Source organism: Orbicella franksi, chromosome 8 (genome assembly GCF_964199315.1).
Source record: "Orbicella franksi chromosome 8, jaOrbFran1.1, whole genome shotgun sequence".
NCBI classification, from domain to species: Eukaryota; Metazoa; Cnidaria; class Anthozoa; order Scleractinia; family Merulinidae; genus Orbicella; species Orbicella franksi.
This window is the reverse complement of record NC_138152.1, coordinates 15,565,819-15,586,147: the sequence shown is the minus strand read 5'-3', so window position 1 is coordinate 15,586,147 and position 20,329 is coordinate 15,565,819. Positions and strand designations below refer to the sequence as shown.

At 38.8% G+C, this 20,329-nt stretch overlaps 1 protein-coding gene across 1 annotated transcript; it reads right to left on the bottom strand.

Moving 5' to 3' along the window:
* Positions 1-11,018: 11,018 nt before the first annotated feature.
* LOC145494775 (uncharacterized) lies at positions 11,019-19,424 on the bottom strand. The gene is made up of 6 exons (XM_081474347.1): positions 19,014-19,424; positions 18,622-18,896; positions 17,950-18,064; positions 16,441-16,563; positions 13,898-14,131; positions 11,019-13,587 (listed from the first exon to the last, which is right to left on the bottom strand). Exons 1-6 carry the CDS (start codon positions 19,078-19,080, stop codon positions 13,271-13,273), a joined length of 1,131 nt encoding a protein of 376 aa, XP_081330473.1. The 5' UTR covers positions 19,081-19,424; the 3' UTR covers positions 11,019-13,270.
* Positions 19,425-20,329: the final 905 nt, after the last annotated feature.

The following is a 20,329-nucleotide window of genomic DNA, read 5'->3' as shown; positions in this document are numbered from 1 at the left end:
ATTCCCGCAAAAGTCGTTGGTTCACAAATCACGCGTAAGTAAATGCATAATTCACGGATCAGTGTAAGCCTCTTTCATTTTCATATTATATTGAAAGGCTAAAAACAATTTATGTTTTCAACAGTTATAAGTCTTGGCTTTCTTTGGTGACCTGTGACCTGTGACCTGTAACCTGTGACCTGTGACCTGTGACCTGTGAAAGAAACCTGCCGTGAAGAAAGGGGAGAGAAATGTCCTTTGGAGAAAAGTCCCAGTGTCCAAACTTTCTGTGTATCTTTTCGCAAACCCCTTCTCATGGCGTTTAAACTTAAAAGCTGTAAGATGACAACAAAAACAATACTCTGAGATAATTATACCTTTAATAATGGTGCTTTGAGAATTAGGCTACTGACTGATCGGGACACATTTGATGCATCACAAGCAGACCACCGTTCTTGGTTAAGTACTAATATATACACAGGCTAGCCATGCGTTGAAGCCTTTAAAGGAGTAGGTCACTCCAAAAACCGTGTATTTTTTTACATCACCAATAAAAAGTTCACATTGAGTTGAGTAACTCACCGTTGTTTTAGCTTCTGAAGTGGATGCGATCCCAATGAAAAAGAAGTGAAAAGTTCGACACCGGGAGCCGCCATTTTGAAAGGATCTTGAAGGCCAGGCCGCATATCCATGACGTCATTCCGTCCGAATTGGCGCAAAGCTCAAAGGCTAAAACTCTTCTTTTCTGTTCTAAATTCGGCCCGGGCTGTAAAACCGGAACGGAAAAGGATAGGGAAAGAGGAGTGACTTTCCTTAACTTGCCTAAAAAGAACAAAAAATTGCCAAAGAAGTGGTTCGAACAGCTACGTCGGGATGAGAGATTCATGCCAAAAAAACTCGTTAATGTGTATGTGTGCAACGAGCATTTCACAGACGACTGCTTCCAAACTCAATACCGATTTGAGCTTGTGGCTGGAAACACAAAAGGGAGGTCATTGAAGAAAAATGCTTTCCGAGAATTTTTCAACGGAAGGCCCTCTTAAAGGCACGTATTGCAAGCGAACGGCGCATCGCAAGGAACGAAAAGAGGTAGCTATCAGTTATACTTTTCATTTTTAAAAATATTTTTGCCCGGCAGAACTGTCGTTGACTTGATTGGGTAAATATTATTTCTGCGCAAGAAATTGAAGCTCCTCGCTGGACTACAGGGCTCGAATTTCAAGAAAAAGCCCTGGGGCCAGCTGGCCGCTAAGTTCTCAGGTTTGGTCGCCAGCACAAGTATGTTAGTCGCCAAAAATTTTCGACCCCTCAGGCAATATATTTTCACGAAAAAGACGCTAAAACGGCGTGAATCACGGGTCAGTTTCATTTATAATCAGTTTGCCGCTTTTTTTTTTCTATAACAACAGGGAAAATGGCTGAATGAAATTCTTTTCATCATTTCCCAGTCTTACCAGTATTTATAAAAAAAGCTTCTATGTTACAAGCTTTAATTCATTATATTTCGTAGACTGGCGCTAGGGTTTTCGTGTTTTTGTGTTCATTGATGTATAGCGACTGCATGCGTTTTTTGGAAGTCATTTATTAAATTTCTTAGGGTACCGTGGGAACTTCAAATGCCCTGCAGATTTCTTTAAAATTACAAGTCAGACTAACCCGGTACGGTTTTCTTTTATCGATAAAGTATTTTTTCGCTTTATAAATCTCTTGTGTGGGCCAAAATCAGAGCGTGTTTAATAATCGGCCTTGACAGCCAGGGATGAGTTAAAATACTTACAAATTTTTAAATGCTGTCTAATTTGATTTGGAATACATCGGAAGAAGTAGTTAACTGTACATCAGTCCTATCTACATATCGACAATTACTGATAACAACTCCTGCTATAGCGAAATCCGATATCCGTATGTAAATAATATTTTGTCTGAAATGTGTTACAATTTGTTTTCAATTTTATCAACACGATTCATCATTAATTAAGGACAGTGTTTTTGCATTCACATCATTTTTGGGAATTAAAGTTGCTACTGAAAGCAAATCTACGGTAAAAAATGAAGCTTTAATGATACTGCATGCTTTGTCAAGTAACGAGGCGAGTAAACACGACACATGCGATACGGATAAACACACTAGCAGAGTGAATTTTCCTTCATCAGCTAATGTTTAGGCATGTAAAAGTTCCATATGCTTTTTTCTTCTATCCAAAATCTATTACATATGCTTAGCTTTCCAACAATACAAATTACAATTCTCACAAAAAATCTTATGTAATGATAAGGAATGTCGTCAATTTCACATTTCACGTCAAAGACGTCGATTTTACTTCGCATCTTACTGCGTATTTCACAAGAGTCCACGTAGTCCATAAGTGTAAAGAAACCTGGCAAATACGTACGAGCACGGGCAAAAAGTATCCAAATTTTATAAGTAAAACCACAGACTTATGAGGTGGAAAGCATTCGCCCGATTTGAACACACCATTGAAAACTCGCCAGTTTCTGTGATACCAGAACTCCCTCCGCATTGAACCGCCAGTAAAATAAAAATGGAGAAAAATCAGATCAAAAGCATTATACTGGGGATTTATTTAAGCCACCAAATCAATTCTGAGAGCAACATACAATTAAAAACAAACTTCCTCTTCCGCTAACTGCGTCCATTGCAATTGTACTGCAAAATGTACCTTCCATCTTGGTGACCTACTCCGGCTGTTCTCGGCAATAAACACATTCTCTTTGCGTCGGCATAGTTGCACATCTCTCACAAGTACGCCACAGAGCATTTTCCAACCAATCGTTCCATTCAACTTGATTATTATCATCCCCGGAATCACTAGCACGTTCTAGCTTCAAGCGCAGCCATACTAAAGCTCAAACGAACAAACACATTCTCGGACGGAATGACGTCACGGATATGCGGCCTGGCCTTCAAGATCCTTTCAAAATGGCGGCTCCCGGTGTCGAACTTTTCACTTCTTTTTCATTAGGATCGCATCCACTTCAGAAGCTAAAGCAACGGTGAGTAACTCAACGTAATGTGAACTTTTTATTGGTGATGGAAAAAAATACACGGTTTTTGGAGTGACCTACTCCTTTAACACTATTCCAAAAAAGAACATCGAAGTATGTGACGGTCACGTTCGACACAGATGAGGAACGTATAAATCTACTTTATATACAAACCTATAGTTGGAAGGAAAGGCTGGCAGTTTTAATGCTACCTAGCTTTCAAGGATCGCTACAAAGGACCAAAACTTTAATCTTGAAGCCAGGTAAGAGATTTACGGGAATTTATGGGAGCACTTTACGAAGGCCAGTGTGTTAGTTACTCACTAGAATATTTTCAAAATTTCCTGAACTTTAAGCGGTCGTTAGTTTTGAAAACCTAGTGGGCAGCCAAATTTATTATTGTTTTAAATTAAGGGACATTTATACTTTCTATTCATGTAGTTCAGCAGTTTCAAACAGGTGCCACATTTTTAAAACTTGCCTGCAAAGTAGTGCTATTTTCGCGTTTGGTTCAAAACTCGATTTAACGGGTAGAAAATCTTCTTTTAACCGTTGAAGGAACAACATTGAATTATAATTGTAACATGGCTAAACAAACTGCTATGATATATTTATAGTTAAGAAAAAAAGAATTAGGACTTTTGAGCGAATATTGTTTTTTTTAGAGCGCCGGCAATATGTGCTATTTTTCCAGTTTCGGCGGGCATGAAACTTGTGTCGAGCGGACCGAACTTCAATCAATCCTAGAAAACTTCAATTGGAATTTTTAATGAAATGAAACTCATTTTAGTGATTGACTAGGTAAGGGCTTTGAAATCCCAGCTTATGAGAAAAATCGAATTTTCGAAGTAAAATCAGAGGTCGGTTGTTACAGAGACAGCCTCTTAATCTTTCGTTGTCTTTAATGTGACAATAAACTTCATAAAGGTTCAATGAAACTTTAATCGGTCTTTAATTAACTTTAAGTTAAACTTTAAGAACTAAAACATTTAAGTTGCCATTATACGACCTTTTTTTTTTTAATTCCAAAACGGACCTTAAGGTTTTGTACCTTTAAGGAAGAGTTAAAGTAAACTAAAATCCGTATAATCTCTTTGGACATCTTAAATTAGAACATGAAAGTTGGTAAACATAGTTGAACTTTAATCAATCTTTAATTAGCTTTTAGCAAACCTTAAACAAAGCAGATATTGTCCAACTAAACTTCACAGCTCGTGACTTCCGATAGAGAATTATGGACCCTGCGTTCGCGCTTGATGAAGCTAAAGGTTACGTTTATTGCGCTCATTGTGATAATGTCGTATCGCGTTCAACCTACGAAAGACGCGAAAGGAAAAGGTACTCAGTTTTATCCAATAGCACTAGGCAATCTACAGTAGAGTCTTGCGATTTAGATTGTGGAACATTAAGTTCGCCAGACGATGAAGGTTAGTAATTTTAGATTCGTTTAGATCTCCAGGATATGTTTGAATCATCTTCGCGTTTTAGCGAGTGTGTTAACTCTCCAAAAAATTGCCTCCTTTTGAAACCTACAGAAAGAAACCTTGATGAGCAATCAATGCCTGGAAATTCCACTCAGGAAGGACCAAACTCTGTACAGGTAATTAACATACTGTCTGAAATTTGCACGTGGTACGCCATCAAGCATATGACTAAAATACACGAAACATTTTTCCCACTGCCACCAAGTCCAGGTTAAAAACTTGATTTTAGTACTAAAACCCAAAACACTAAAATATCAGCATGTATGATATCCCTTTTTCCAGTTAGTCTTGACTGATCTTGATTCGGGGAAAAGACCTTTGTGGTCTTCGTCTTTGTATTTAGCATCCACCGTCCTGAAATATGCGTGGTAGGCAGAACATCCGGCCCGGGCAAGGCTTTTATTGTATTTTATTGTTTGTTTCCTCGGCGACGAATTGAATAAAGCGAGTAACATCATCCACCTCCCAGTTCCACCTTGTTTAGTAAAATATGTCTTTGCAGCACGAAAACTATGGGGGCGTTCGTTTTGAATCAATTCAGAATGAGCTATCTAGAATACAAAGTTGTTTGAACAAAGTGGAACAAAGTTGTTAGAATACAAACTTGCGTTGATTATAATCAACGCAAGTTTATCTCTATTCACCTTTGAATGGCAAAGTCATTGTAAGTTGATTCAACTGAGTTTTTTGAATTTGTGAGAGTTTGTTTGGTTTTTTGTAGCTCGGCGTTGTAATGGTGCGTAATCCTGTGTGTGTCTCTCTGTACAAATTTAAGTAAAAAATGAGTTAATTTCAGTCGAGTTTACCTCTCTGATCGTCGCTGTATTTGAAAGAATTTCTGTGGAATGCACTTAACGATCTTCTTCGCTATCTGCTGCTCAATTTACAGTAGAAAAGTCTGATTCTGAGTAATTCGCAACGACTGACATAAATGTTTTTGCAGTTCAACTTCAAACTTTGCACGAAATTTCACAACGGAAAAACACTTTTGGAGAACCTAACTGGTGAACTAAATGCAACTAACATAAAGTAGTTCGAAATAAATCTGTTCTTTAATACATCTTTCTTTGTCTAGTATCTGTGTTACACGCTCGTTCGCTCGTTAGTTTTTACGAATGGTTTGTAGGGTAACGGCGCGGAAGCCAATTCAAAGACAAAGTTGCGTAAACAAACCCACTTGAAAGCCAATTTAAGGCGAGAAAAAAAGATAAGCATGTTATTGTCCGGCTTAGGGTCGGTCCGTATAGTGAGAAACTGTGACCTCGGGCTTGAAAATGCTGCCCTCGACCTGCAACCTCGGGCAGCATTTTCGAGACCTCGGTCACAGTTTTTCCCTATACGGACCTCCCAGCCGGCCAATAACATATATCTTGGCGTGAACTTCGCGAGGAATAAACCTTGGTTTTATGGCAGTAGCTTCGACATTGCCAGTGCTATCAGCACTAAGTGTATGTTACGCTCAATATTCTAGTACAAGAAAGGTTATTATCCGTACATATAAGGACTTTTCCTATAATTAGACATTAGGGTTAAGCCAAACTAAAGCGAATACTTTTACCCCGATATCCCCCCGCACTTGGTCGCCATCTTGGATCTTTCATGTTTTGAAAATGCTCATCGCCATGGTGAACATGTTATGGTTCGTGACGTAAAGCATTGTTCTCGCTTCTTCCAAAACTGGCGTACTACCGGACTGATAAATGGTGGCCTAACTGTCCAAGTCTGCCAAAAAATCTAAATATTTGACATTTTTCCTCTGAAAGTCAATCTTGTTGATGTTACTTAAATATCTCACAAAGACTTTTAAAACTCTTTGAGTGATCAAATACTGAAAATTATTATCCAACTGCAGCGAATACTGTCCAAATAACAGTACAAATATTTAGCTCTTATTAATCGACCAGGAGGTCTGTATGGGAGAATCTTGCCCGAGGTCTGTACACACGACCAAGGTCAAGATTCTCCCATACAGACCGACTAAGCTCGGTTGATAAGACGTTTATTGTATGGCAAGTAAGAGAAATTTAATTCGTTTAATGAAACTGGTTTGTACTAGCCGATATTTTGCTGGCGAACGGCGATGAGGTGACCTTAATTTCTGCCGAAGTCTGCAGGTCCTATTTACTTTTCTTTTCTTTTCTTATCAGACTTTTTAGCAATGCCATAAATAAATATCGGTAGCAGAAAATAGTCAATATGTTTGCATTAAAGTTTGCAACGTTTTCACGCAAAACATTACCGGTCTAGATGGGAAAATCTAGACTCCTTTCAATATCGATTTTAGCCAATCAAATTCGTGAATCCGGTAGTTCCCAGTCCTTGGGAGACACAGCCATATCATAAACAGCGATATTGTACAGTAGCAAACCTGTTAGCCGTATTTGTACAGTAGAAAACCTCTTTGCCGTACAGGTCAGCGCGCGGACGCAAAACTGTCACACTCGCTCTTTCATTGATAAATTTATTGACTACAGCAGTTGGATAATAAATCTCTTATTAGATGCTTTGGTGTGTAGTATAGCTGTACACTTTTACTCGTTGTTTGTATTTTGACTCGCCATACGGGCTCGTCAAAATACGGCACAACTCGTAAAAGTATAGAGCGATACTACACACCAAAACATGTAATAAAATATATATATTTAACACCCACAACAATTTTGCTCAATAGTACACTACACCAGTTAATTTAAACTCATTCGCTCATCAATTCATTGATTTCATTAACCCCCATTTAAAGGGGGGAGGGGTTGGGTGGGTGGATGCCACCTCCCGACATTTTTTGTCCCCGGATGTTTTTTTCGGTATTTTTGAAAGAGAAGCTACTCTATGATCATGATGCTGGAACTTTCAGTAGCTGTTCACTCATCTTTCGCCGAAATTTTGACATGTCATCTATCTCCACGTCAATTTACGTCGCCATCTTAACCGCATTTTGACGTGAATTTCCAGCAAAATTTCGCTTTTTTCTAACAGAAATCTTTGGTTTTTCAGTTTTCTTGGGCATAATCGCAGAATTTGCACCTTTTTCAATCAGTTCTATAATCATGTTTGGATAATTTCTCATCAACTCATGTTATTTTCTGACTTTCTTAGACGAAAGTGAATAGGCCCTTTGCACGATCCGGTGACACGGTACGGAATTAATTATGCTGGGACGCAAGTTACACAGTGGGATTTCCAAAACAAAGGAAAGTCGGACTAAACTGGTACGATTTCCTTTGTTTTGGAAATCCCAGAGCGTAACTTGCGTCCCAGCATAATTAATTCCGAACCATGTGACCGGGTCGTGCAGAGGACCTATTCCAAGATAGCGGACAGATCCATGATAGTAGAGATGATGACGTCATGGGACGTCTAATGCTTATGCTTATTCCCTTTCATTCCCTGTGGAACATAGGTCCATGAAAACTGCCCATCTCCTTCTGTTTTGGATGGACTTTTCGGTCTCTTTCCAAGTGTAGCCTGCTTTTGACGTCTCATTGTCCACGGTTCTCTTCCTTTCGGGTTTTACCACGGTGCGTGATACGAGTCTACGGGGAGACATTCGCTTGACCCAAGACTGATGTGATTTTGTGCCTGCTTCCTATGGTTTCAGTATAATCTCGTCTATCCAGTTAGTGGGTGATTGGCCCTCAAAGCTTCACCGGAGCCCCGTTAGCCAGGCGTTTCAGGGTTCTGGGCAGGCCTTCATGGCTACCGTGGCGGCCCAGGGAAACAAGTTCCCCGCCATACTTCGCCCTGCACAGCAGTCCCCTACATACCTGTTTCCGGCCACCGCGACGTGGACGAGTGGTTAGACTGTGAAGGCCGACGTCTAGTGACCTCCTGATAAAAAAAAAAAAAAAAAAAAAATAGGTCGACTTGTAGAGCAAGTCAAGGGCTATCTATTAAAGGCAAATTAATTCAAACGTCTTATTAGTATAGGTAACAGCATGACTTGTAGTGGTATTTGACAATGATACAGCGAGCGATATTTCAAAATTGTCCAAAATGCTTCGAGCCGCAACGCGGCCAGTGGTATTCGGAAAATTTTGAAATACTTCAAGCCGGTGTCATTACAAAATACCACGTACAGGTTGTGCTATTATTTATTTATAACAGAAGCGGATAAATTTTCGGATAAAGCACAAGAAACCTTTATTTCGTTCCGGTTTAGGCGGAAAAAAATGATTGGCAGTTTTTTATGAAAACCAGGGGTGAAAACCATTGAAGAAAAACAACATGAAATAGTTCAATGAAAGTAATTTTCAAAGCACGGTTCCTACAGTCTCTGCAGTGGTGAGGTGAAACGTAACCACAAATTAAGTTAGGGTACGGGTAAGCTTCTTCCACTGTTTCATTGCTGTTTTGTTGAAAAACACCCACGACAGGTTCGTAAATTAGCGTCATCTGACAGCCATGAAAGTGGTGGGCAACTGTTTGGCAGGCTGGAGTCACTGTGTGGTTGTGCTGAATGAGCAAACTGTAAGGCACTGAACGGGAATTCTGAACCTGTTGGCAGACAGGACAGTTGAAGATGCATGAGATCTGTCGCTGTTCTGCTTCGTCACCTTCCTCGTAGTTTCCTAGTTAACGCTCGCTTCCCATGGCCAAGAGCGATTGACATTTTATCTTATTGATCTTCAACCTCTGTTTCTTGTACCAGAGTTCGGATTTCTCAATAATGGCGTAATTAAACGGGCCGCTGTGTCGCTTTTCTGCAGGTCTGTGGACAAGATATTTTTTGACTAAGACTAACAACTGGACTAAACAATGGAGACCTCCAGTGGGAAACATTTTTGGCTGGTTGGCTTGTCGTTTCTTTATTATACCGCCTTGCAGGGTCTTTGTTGGGTTTTCTACGAATGTTACGTACTCTGTGCCTTGATGGTCCTTGTTTAAGCTGAAATGTTCGACAGACATTTCATGGTGCTCTTGGCAAACTCGAAGACAAAAATGAAGAGCGAAAAGAAATCAAAGATTATAGAGGAGTGACTCTGGATTTCGTTCGCCAAGTACACGATTTTTCCATAGCTGCTCTTCATCTTTGTCGAGAAGTGCATTTGTTGCATTCGGTAGTTTTCCATGTCCTTTCTCACGAGGAACTCTTGCTTTCCACACCGGGACCAGTCGGCACTTGACGAATTCTCCGTCCTTCACTATGGAAATTATGCTGTCATTTCGTGCGTTTGAGGTGTATGTCGAAGGCAGCTAACATAACCCTTGGACGTACTGTCCGGCTCACAGTCTGGAGTACTGACAAGCTGCGGCTTAATTTTCAGTACGCCAACTTAACATGAACGGAGTAACTGTCCCGGTAAGGTAGTCTTACAAAACTAGTTGTAGAACTGACCATTTGATATCCTGATCTCTGTTTGTATTTTACCTTGCAGTACTTCGTTCAAATGCATTCGATCGCAAAACTTTGGCGCCCACATATACGGAGCTGTTTCTGCTATTGATTGCTTAAGTTGTGGTACAACGCTTAAAAACTTGCGAAAAAATTAGCATGGCCAAAGTTGCAACGGAAATAGTGACTTAGCAGTAATAGATTAGGAACACATTAATACCGGTAACGTTTCTAGATATCCGTCAACACAAGCAACCAAACACGTTATTCTGCTACCTAGTCATACTGAACCAATGAGCCACTGGGCCTATTAAGGTGATTACTTTATATTGCATTGCGCATCACTACTGCGCACGATATTCTTGTCATTAGCGCGCGCACATGAGCGCGTGCTCGTACAAAACGTGAGAGATTTCCCTCAAACTAAGATAGCGAAATAAATGCTCCTTCACTCTTTAACGAGCACGGTGGCCCCCGATTTTTTTTCAGGTATTTGCTAAGAACAGTCCAATAAAGAACATATTTGAAGAAGGAAAAAAATTTTGATAGTAGAACATAATTTTTTTTTGGAAAATAGTTCCGTACTGGGTGTGTTTTGGCCAAGGCAAGGACTTCAAGCTAGCCACGGAAGTGTCCAAAAAAGTGCAATATTCACACAACTAGGCAATCAAAAACGGCTTAAATGAACCAACTGCTTATGTGGATAAAAGAAGCTTTACTTTTAAGATAAAATTTTGTGTCTTTCAAGTAACCAAGACTTTATTCTGTATGGAGGCGATTCGAATTTTTAACGCGCAACCAGTAAAATATCCCATTTTAAGAGCCTGCTGAAGCGTAAACAAGCACGTGACCCCATTTCTTTATTGTATTTTTTTTAATGTTCATATCATGAATATTAATTATGCCAAGTTTCAAAAAAAGTTGGATAGTAGAACAATTTCAAGGGAATTACCTTAAAAAACATCTCAGAAACATTTTTCACTCCGTCTTGGCTAAATCATCTAAATGCACTGCGACCGAAATACTTGCAGATAACTGATATGTTTTTAATTGTATTTCTGATTTTCTTTTTTTCTTTTACCAAATACTATGCAATGAAATGTCCATGACCTTAATTCATATGTCATTCTTATTCCGTTGGACTCAAAGATGATTAAAAATAAGAAGGTATTACATAATTGGATAAATTTACTATGGCAAGTTTTCTTAGCTCCTAGACAAAAGAGAATGAAAATCTGCTTAAGAGGAAATTACCCTTTAGTTGGATCATGAGGGGGCGAGGTGCAAAAACGAACCAACATTTTGTTCCCAGGGGTCAGGCTGCAGTAAACACAAATTCCAAGATTTGCAAAGGACGTTTATTAAACCATTTTATTACACAATGACTAAAAACAATATACATCTACACATGTTCTATTATTGGTTAAAAATGGAAATAACATCCAAGAATAATCGAGTGATTATAAACTTTACTAATCAATGTAACGATCTCATGCTAATCTTATGCTGCCGTAGAACTTCGATTGACTCAGGCGCATACAGAGTCTTAGGCTCCATTTACATGGTCTCGGGTACCCGAGACAGGCCTTCCCCCGAGGTGCCCTGGCCGAGGTAACTTTTAGTTTATTTCTTTGCAGAATTCAACCAACCTTTTACATTAGGATCGCGAATCCTTCTCTGGGGGCGAGGCAACTCGGGTGGGAGAGTTGTCTCGCCTCGGTAGATAGACTAAGCCTGGCAAACGGGGCAACTTTTCTTCATATAAACGCTTTGGCAACTCTCGACGTGGCGAGTGTCACATTATGTCTAGGTTTAGGATTTAAAGCAAAGATTCGTGTCAAAGAAGTAAAAATGAACTCGGCAAAACCCACTGTGATCAAATGACCTTGAGAAACTCAAAGAAAAAGGAATTTTGCACATTTGATCAGTGGAGTTTCTAGGAAATGGGATTCAGTTCCTGCTCTCTGAGGCCAAGTCAGCGTGTTACAATGTTTCATTTTCTTTAATATGTAGGGGTAAACTTCCCTCCTCAACCTAGATCCGCCCCAGATTAAGTAACGATTTCTTTTGATGCAAGGGCTGTTTCTTGAGAGACGTACTTTTAACCAAGTGTCGCTTTTAAGGCAGAAAAAGTCTACCTGCAAATGAATCTATATAGGCGAAAAATAATATGCTCATCGAACCTTGTAGTTGTCAGTTTCCCTCTTGACTGTTACAAACTGCAGCTTACTTTTGAATTGCCGAAAGAAATCGCTGTAAGGATCACTGGTATTGACAATGTTGATCATTACCCTGCCGTTATGTTTGGAACTCTACGGCATGATACATCAGCTAGTCCTTTATTTATGCAATATTTACATTTACATTTCATACGTTCACATTTTTCTCATTCTCCATCAAAAAAAAAAAAGGTCACCATAATATCAGTTAACAAACAACTACTTTTTCTTTTGGGGAGTCTACAAACGGAAACTGATGCTTCATATATGCAGCTGTACGTTACGGCTACTAATTTGGGCATACGTTATCAATAAAGCTCTCTCGGATACAAATACATTTTCTTACTGCTTTAAATAGCTAAACATATGGCATTAAAATATCTGAGATTATAAATATCGAGAAGCTCAAAAGAGTTATTTGGTGTGGGTCACCAGAAACCCACACAAATGTTATATTTCGATTTTTCAGGTGGTGTATTTACATCGATCACTATGTAAATCATGTTCTCCGGCATCTAAATGAATGGAATATCTATGTTTACAAAATAAGAGAAAAGAATTCTACTAAAAAAGGAATGATAGCCACCGCAAATATCCATAGTTTTTGAAGCGACGTTTTGTTAACCCCAAATTGCTGCTCCTTATATATCACCCTTAATTACTGAAATTTTTCAATCTACTGTATCAAACAGCCCAACATTTAACCGCCAAAAAGCTTTTAATTATCAACTGTAAAACTATAGTAACCGTCATTGAGACCCTAAACTATTATTTAATTGGCTGCGTGGGCAAACAAAGAGTTTTTCTCTGCTTCAGCTGTTATGAATAACAACAAAATGTTGGTAAATACATGTATGTATCCTGCTCATAAATCACGCGGCATACAAAGCATGTCACATGTTTACAACCATCAGTGGATACCCGAGTTTTGTAGCATGGGATAAATAGAAGTTAAATATTATTGACGAAAAAAAAAAACAAAACAAAACAAAGACAAAGACAAAAAATAGTAATCATAATTAAAATTAACGAAGAAACTGAAATCAATACCAGATTGAAATTAATCAGAAGCAGACGTAAGGGTAAAAAGGATCATCAGAACAAAGCTACGATCAAAATAAATAGAATGTTTAGTTTGATTTGTATCAAACAACTCTATAACATGGAACACTTAAAATTCCTTTTGCTCAGCTTGTTTATCTCATATTATGAATAAGTTGAGAACGTAAATGCGGGGATGTTAGGGTAAGTCAACCAAGATAAAACACCTCCACCTCCTCAGGTGTGAAGGAACGAGTCCCAGCCAGGATTGTGTACTGGTCTTGTACTCCACTTGGAACAGAGTAAGAGTTGTGTTGACCAAAGTCTGAGTAGGAATTAGTGTTACTGTTGGCATTGTTAGCAATGTAGATGTCATGCCCTCTACCAAATGTTGGACCATAACTTGATTGCCTGACAATTGCATATGATGAGTCCGTCACCATGCTCTTGAATGGTCCAAGTCCTTCTTTGTTGCGGAGTGAAAATATGAACGCATTTGAAGTGGAGGTATAACTACCACTGGACTCTGAATAAGAAGAACATTCAAGCAAATATTAATGACGGGAAAAAACACTGACAACTAGACCAACTAGAGGTTGAATAATTTATCACCTTCTGTGAAGGTAACTAATTATTAATTCCCACCTGCGGTGTGCAGAGCATTAATTATGTTATGGGAATAGGGTTAGTAGTTATTTATAATCAAAGTGAAACGAAAAAATTTAAAATCTTCTTTAGCCTATTCAATACTACAACTTGTAATTATGGTCTTTTCAAAGCATTGTTACATTTAAAAATTTAATATTAAATCACTTGAAACAGCGAATTTATTATACCCCAGGGAATGTCAGTGTATCCTCCAAACACGTACTGTCCCTTTTTGATGATGGTAACCGTGTCACGTTTCCCATCACAATTGCTGTGAAAGGTACTGGCAGCCCAGCCGTGAGTAGAGGCGCGGTAACACAACACCCACTGAGGGTTCAATCCAACAGCAGGCGTCAGGAACTGAGAAAGGCGACTTTGGTAAGATACATTTCCACCAATTATAGTCGAATTGGATAACCGACCTACAGTAGAAATACAAGGACTAACTAAGCCCTAACAAAGCAGTAACACCACAGTAACAAATTAAGTATAGTAGTACAGTAGTTAAGGTCATTCCCCAGTATTGCATTGCGCATCCCTACTCCGCATAATTTCACACGTGATTAGCGCGCGCGCATTAAAAAATGGCGGCTTTTTTTTTACGGCTGGACCTCGCCATTGGGGTAAATCGTCATTTTCTCGCAAACGAGTATGGTGACCTATCATTTTTTTCTATGTTTTGAATTGAGTAATAAATTTCTCTGTGTAAAATATATATTGACCAATTCTCAGTGTAGAACAAAAAACAATCCTCGGAAACGTGAATTTTGAATTTGCTTCTAAATGAACATGGGGACCCCTCATTTTTATTTTAAAATTTAATTTCCTATAATATAAACAATCAATAGGCAAAGTTTCACAAAAATCTCAGTGCAGGTTCTGTTTCATTGGAATGACCTTAAATAGCACCAGAAAAAAAAAAAAAAAAAAAAAAAAAAACACAACAGTAACACAACAGTAACACAACATTTACATACCAGTGGCACGCCAGCTAAACACCAGCAACACGACAGTGAGAAACGAGCAGTAACAGCCGTATAACAGCGATACCGAAAAAGTAATTTAGTAGTATTGAAGAATTAACGCAGTAGTATGCAGTAGAAGCACAACAGTAACGGCAGCATCACAGTAGTAACACAGCCGTAACATATCGGTAAAAGGAGCATACCAGACACATTGCCTTAACAAAACAGCAACACAACAGTAACACAACAGTAACACAACACTAACACAACAGTAACACAGCAGTAACACAGTAGTAACACAGCAGTAACACAGCAGTAACACAGCAATAGAGCCTTTGCACGATCCGGTCACATGGTACAAAATTACACATGCTGGTGCGCAAGTTGCGCAGTGGGACTTCCAAAACAAAGGCAGGTCCAGGTGGAATGGTACGAGTTGCATTGTTTTGGAAGTCCCACGGTGCAACTTGCACACCAGCATGTGTGATTTTGTACCATGTGACCGGATAATGCAAAGGGCCTATAACACGACAGTAACACAGCAGTAACACAGCAGTAACGCAGCAGTAACACAACAGTAACACAGCAGTAACACAGCAGTAACAAAACAGTAACACAACAGTAACACAACAGTAACACTACAGTAACACAGCAGTAACACAATAACAGTAACACAGCGGTAACACAGCAGTAGCACAATAATAACACTACAGTTACACAGCAGTAACATAATGTTAACACAGCAGTAACATAACAGTAACACAACAGTAACACAACATTAACACAACAGTAACACAGCAGTAGCACAGCAGTTAAATAATAGTAACACAGCAATGAAACATCAGTAACACATTAGAAACACAGCAGTGTCGCAGCAGTAACATATCAGTAACAGAGCAGTAATAAAGTAGTAACACAACAGTAAAACAACAGTAACGTTGCACTAGTATACAGAGAGGAAGGAAATAAGTACTGCAAGATAAAGGTCTTCTATTGCTGTAAGTTGCGCATTATTGGTAAAGCAGTGTTTTGTACTGTGTTATTGCAATGGAAGGTATAAAATGTACTTGATAAACGGATCTTCCATCTGAATATCTGGCAAAGCAGAATTTTATTTCCTAAACGAGCTCCTCGGCCTAGCAAAATTTTCCCGGGTTTTTATTTTACCTCTTTTATCGGAATTATGTTTGCGAACTTAAGTTTAAACGTATTGAATCAGTTGTTTACTTCCAAAGAAGCTATATCTCTCGACCGTTGCTTTTGTTGAACCAGGATCTAAAAATTAGCATAATGACAAACGCGGTGGAAAGGAAATCATATGATTACTGCAGCTGCTGCATATATGGAGCCTGATGGTGAAACCGTGGAATTGATATGGTTCATCGTAACATTGAGCATTGAACTGTTTGAATTGGTGCCCCTACACTGACTTCGGTTGCATATGTCGATTCTTATGAGAAGAAATGATCAGAAATAGAACGAACAATTGCAACATGCATATTGATTTGCCCATTTTAAATAATTTATGTTACTAGCTGTTAATTGTGATACATTTATGATTCTAGAGACTTGTTCCTAAAGCTGTAAATTTGCAGTCAGAAATTAATACTAACGGTAAAGTCCTATCCAGTGCCTCGTGAAAAGCACAACTTCTAATGACGCTTCATATCTTTTAAACATGCCGCCATCAATATCAGGCTGGTTCTTCACATTTAGATTAATACAACGAATTACGATTAAAAACAAATAAACAAACTGACAAAAACCTGTTTCACATCGATCACCATAGAATCCTGGTACACAGCTGCAGTTGAATCCACCAAGTTGGTCAGAACATGTTCCATCGTTTAGACAAGGATTGCTCTCACACTCGTTGATGGCTGTCAAATCTATAAGAGTAATAAACACAGCTTGATACTTACGTAGCTCTTCTGAATACGTATTTTTCTATTTGTAATAATATCGTAAATCCTCGAACTAGCGCCCGGGGCGCTTATTTCAAGTTTAGAAGAAGACGCGGGGCGCTTATTCGAGGGAGGCGCTTAATCGGGTTCTGCACTCATTTAATTTTTCCCAAATCGTGGTCAGATATGATCGGTTCTGTTGTAATATATGTGTGTGTGTCAGTCTCTCAGAAGTCCCGGAAGGGAAGAACTACGTAGTATAACCCCTTTACAGTGTAGGTCTGCTGCACAAGTTTGGTTGGGCTTTAGGCAATGAATCAGCAGATCTTCACTACCATCAGCTGCGAGGGTCAATGTGCAGTGCTTGAATGAGTCGATAATCACTTGCTTTGATTGAACACGACCAAAACTATACATTCTCTCTTGTCTCAGCACTCTTCCATAAACCAGGGAGGGGGGAGGGGTGCTTATTCGAGGGGAGGCGCCTATTTAAAAATTTTGGACGAAAGGAGGGGCGCTTATTTGAAGGGGAGGGGGGGGGGGGGCTTATTTGAGTGGAGGCGCTAATTCGAGGACTTACGGTGTACGCAAAGTAAATGCAGTTTTACGTAATTAGCTGGTCTTCGCTCCAACAAGAGACTATGACATCAAAGTTTCTTAGCTCTATTCAGACTACGTTTTTCTTATGATTTTCTACAATGGGGATCTAGGGGAGGGCAATGCTTATATATAACTTTAAGAATACCAAACTTACAGTGGACATAGTAGTTCCCGACTTATTAGAAGTAAACAATGATGGGATAACAGTATCATTTTTATCACGTGGTTCTTACGTCATGATAATAACTATTCAAACAGCCACCATCTTCGATCAACCATGATTTAAATAACATCAGAAAACCTATGAAAACTAGCTAAGGCTAATCAACATCAATAAAAGAATATTCAAAGTATCAAACATATCGACACATTATAGCGTCAAAGCTGAGTTGAATTACTGGTTTGCACTGTCACGCAATCAAAAATAAAAATCACAACCACTCAATAAATTAAGTCAAGAATCTGGGATATGATAGATGATAGATATATAAACAACCTTACCAAGATAGAAGAAGCAAAGGCGGTTTACATTTTAAATATCATCTTTTCTTCGCTTTGTAAATGCGTCTTCACTATCTTCATTAACTACAACTCTCACCGAGGGCGAGATTCTCAGGTTTTATAAAATCCTCAAACCTTCAACACGGCCCGATAACTATATGAGATTATGCAATAATATTGCATAATCTCACAAAAATTATCTGTGGCTTAGGAGTTACCTTTATATTGTTTTTCGTCGACTGACACAATAAGAGTGAAAAACTTTCTTACTTGTTTGGCAATGTTTCCCTGAGAATTCCTTCGTACAAAGGCATACATAGCTGTTCTTCTCGTACTGTGGTACACAAGTTCCATTGTTCTGACAAGGCCAGCGGCTGCATGGAGACTGAAAGCGAAAACATAAAGGGAAACGAAAAGTTAAGGCCGAGCACACAAACCTGCCTAAAATGGTGCCCCTGTACTGGCTAGAGCTAACCCGCATAAGATGCAAGCGGATTTATTTTAGCAAGTGAAAGATTCTTGCAGGAGGGTGAGGGTGGTTTTGCAAGCTTGAAGCTCTCGCAAGGGGCGGAAAGATTACCCTCACATGAGACTATTCCGTAGCGTTCGTTTGTTTTCAGTTTGATGTACGTCGTAAACGTCATTTTAGTGTTCTCATCTTAAAAGTCGTTATTAAGGCACGCCTGCAGCACCAAACTTCCACTAATCAAGAAGGCTGTGATGCTCTCGGCTTACTACAAATATCCTTCTGGTTAAACGAAAGTATAAGGTGCAACTAAACGAAAGTTATCTTTATAATATATCCTCTTCCCTGCTAAGACTTTCTTAATTAGCTGGCGTTATGAGGTATCCATTTTACCACAGGCTCCTAGTAATGGTATTTCGTTGATGTAGATCATTTATTGAAATTGGAATGTCAATGAAAGTCAAGTTTCCCCCTACCGGAATACTGAAGTGATGAAACACCGGGCTTGCGATGAACTTGTCCGTGTTGTTGTACTTGTCAGATGGAAGCAGCTCGCAGAGCTTCTTTTTGTTGATATCAGGGAGTGCTGCGAGGTTGTAAGAAAAGCATGAAGGGATTTCCAAACAGGCAAACCCACACTCGCTGCCGTCTTCAACAAGATTTGAACCAATACTGGTGATATTCAGATACAAATACTCATCTGGTTTGAAGTTGATAAAAGATAACCCATCAGAGGACCTTCCACTAAGACCTTAAGTGAAAGAAGTTCAGGTGTCTGTTATGGTTGTTAGGATTTTATATCGTATCTGAAATAATAACGAAGTAGAAAGCTAAAAATAGAAAATTAAGAGGGAAAGAAATTGCTTACCTTCCGAAAAATGAGAGAAAGTAGCAAAGAGAAATGATATAACTGGATAGCGGAGAGTGATTTCCATATCTCGTGAGCCGTTCACTTCTTAAGACTTGCAATATGACTAATTATTTCATTCCTTATCACGATTATTATGTGGAATTAGAGTGGGCGGTGAAAAAAAAAAAAACTTATCATGCCACCTGTTATGTTTAAATGGATCTCGGGTCTTTCAAAGGATGGATAACGTTACTGCTTAGAGGGACCATTAGATATTTGTAAACAAAGTCCAATTAAGTTTCTGACCGCTAAATAAAGTTATCTAACCTTTGAACCAGCGGTCTTGTGAGACAGCAACATCATGGAAGTCTGAGCTGTAACAATTTTTACTGAGCGCTATTTATGCACGGCAATAGTGGTGCAATATTCCATTTAACTATAACTGTCCACATTCTCAGTTGAGATCAACGATCTTTCCATCGTTTAATTTTCCTATTTTCCATTGTTCTGTTTTCTTTAACTTTTGGCTTTTTTTTTTTTTTGTTTTTTTTGCAATTAAGAGTAGACATATTCTGTAGCCATTATCTTGACTTGAATTATTTATTTCGCCAATTTAATTAACAAAATAAATTAAAAAATTCAATTAACAAAGTTTATGGTGTCGACTGTCGAATCTCCTTTGGAAAAAAAAATGTAGTCAACTACATACAGTTACTCTTTACCGAAATTTCAACTTCTTTATACGGAAATTTCTGTTTTCCCGCTTTGTTTTTATTTAACAAAACGCTTGCATTTTAAGTGTCGGAAGACGTTGGAAACTAGACATACCTGCAGCCTGATCCATTAAGGCAAGAACCTGCTTGTTTGCGTATATACACATTAAAATTTAATCAGCAACTATCAACGACTTCCTATCTTAAACGATAACAACTGACGTTTTTTAGTTTCTTACTCGCACAGAAGAGCAATAAACACGTACTCTGGTTTCAACTTTTTCATATAAATTTTGTGTTTTCCCGGTTTGGTTTCATTAACAAAACGCTTGCATCTGTTTAGCTCCGGATGTCGATGGAAACAAGACATACGTGCAGGCTGACCATCAGCGCAAGCCTTCCATGAGAACACATTAACTAACATTAGTATTTAATCAGCCACTCGCTGAATCGACTTCCGAACTTAGAAGATAATACTCAGTGAATGTGCTTTCACGATGCAACTTCTCTCGAAATTAAACATTCCTAAAGGCGCGCGCTTTATTAAGCTGCTTAACAAAGTTGTTTTGTTTGTAGCTGTTTTCACGAGTATGCAGACTGATACGTCTAAGTGATCTTGGG

Bases quoted from the DNA above. Each gene is read 5' to 3' on its own strand.
- LOC145494775 (XM_081474347.1), bottom strand. From the start codon at position 19,080: ATGGAAATCACTCTCCGCTATCCAGTTATATCATTTCTCTTTGCTACT. The intron at 14,132-16,440 runs GTTTTTGTCAGT...TTTCTACTGTAG, and splicing joins TGGTGATCGATGTGAAACAG to GTCGGTTATCCAATTCGACT. The intron at 13,588-13,897 runs GTATAATAAATT...CTTCTTATTCAG, and splicing joins ATACACTGACATTCCCTGGG to AGTCCAGTGGTAGTTATACC.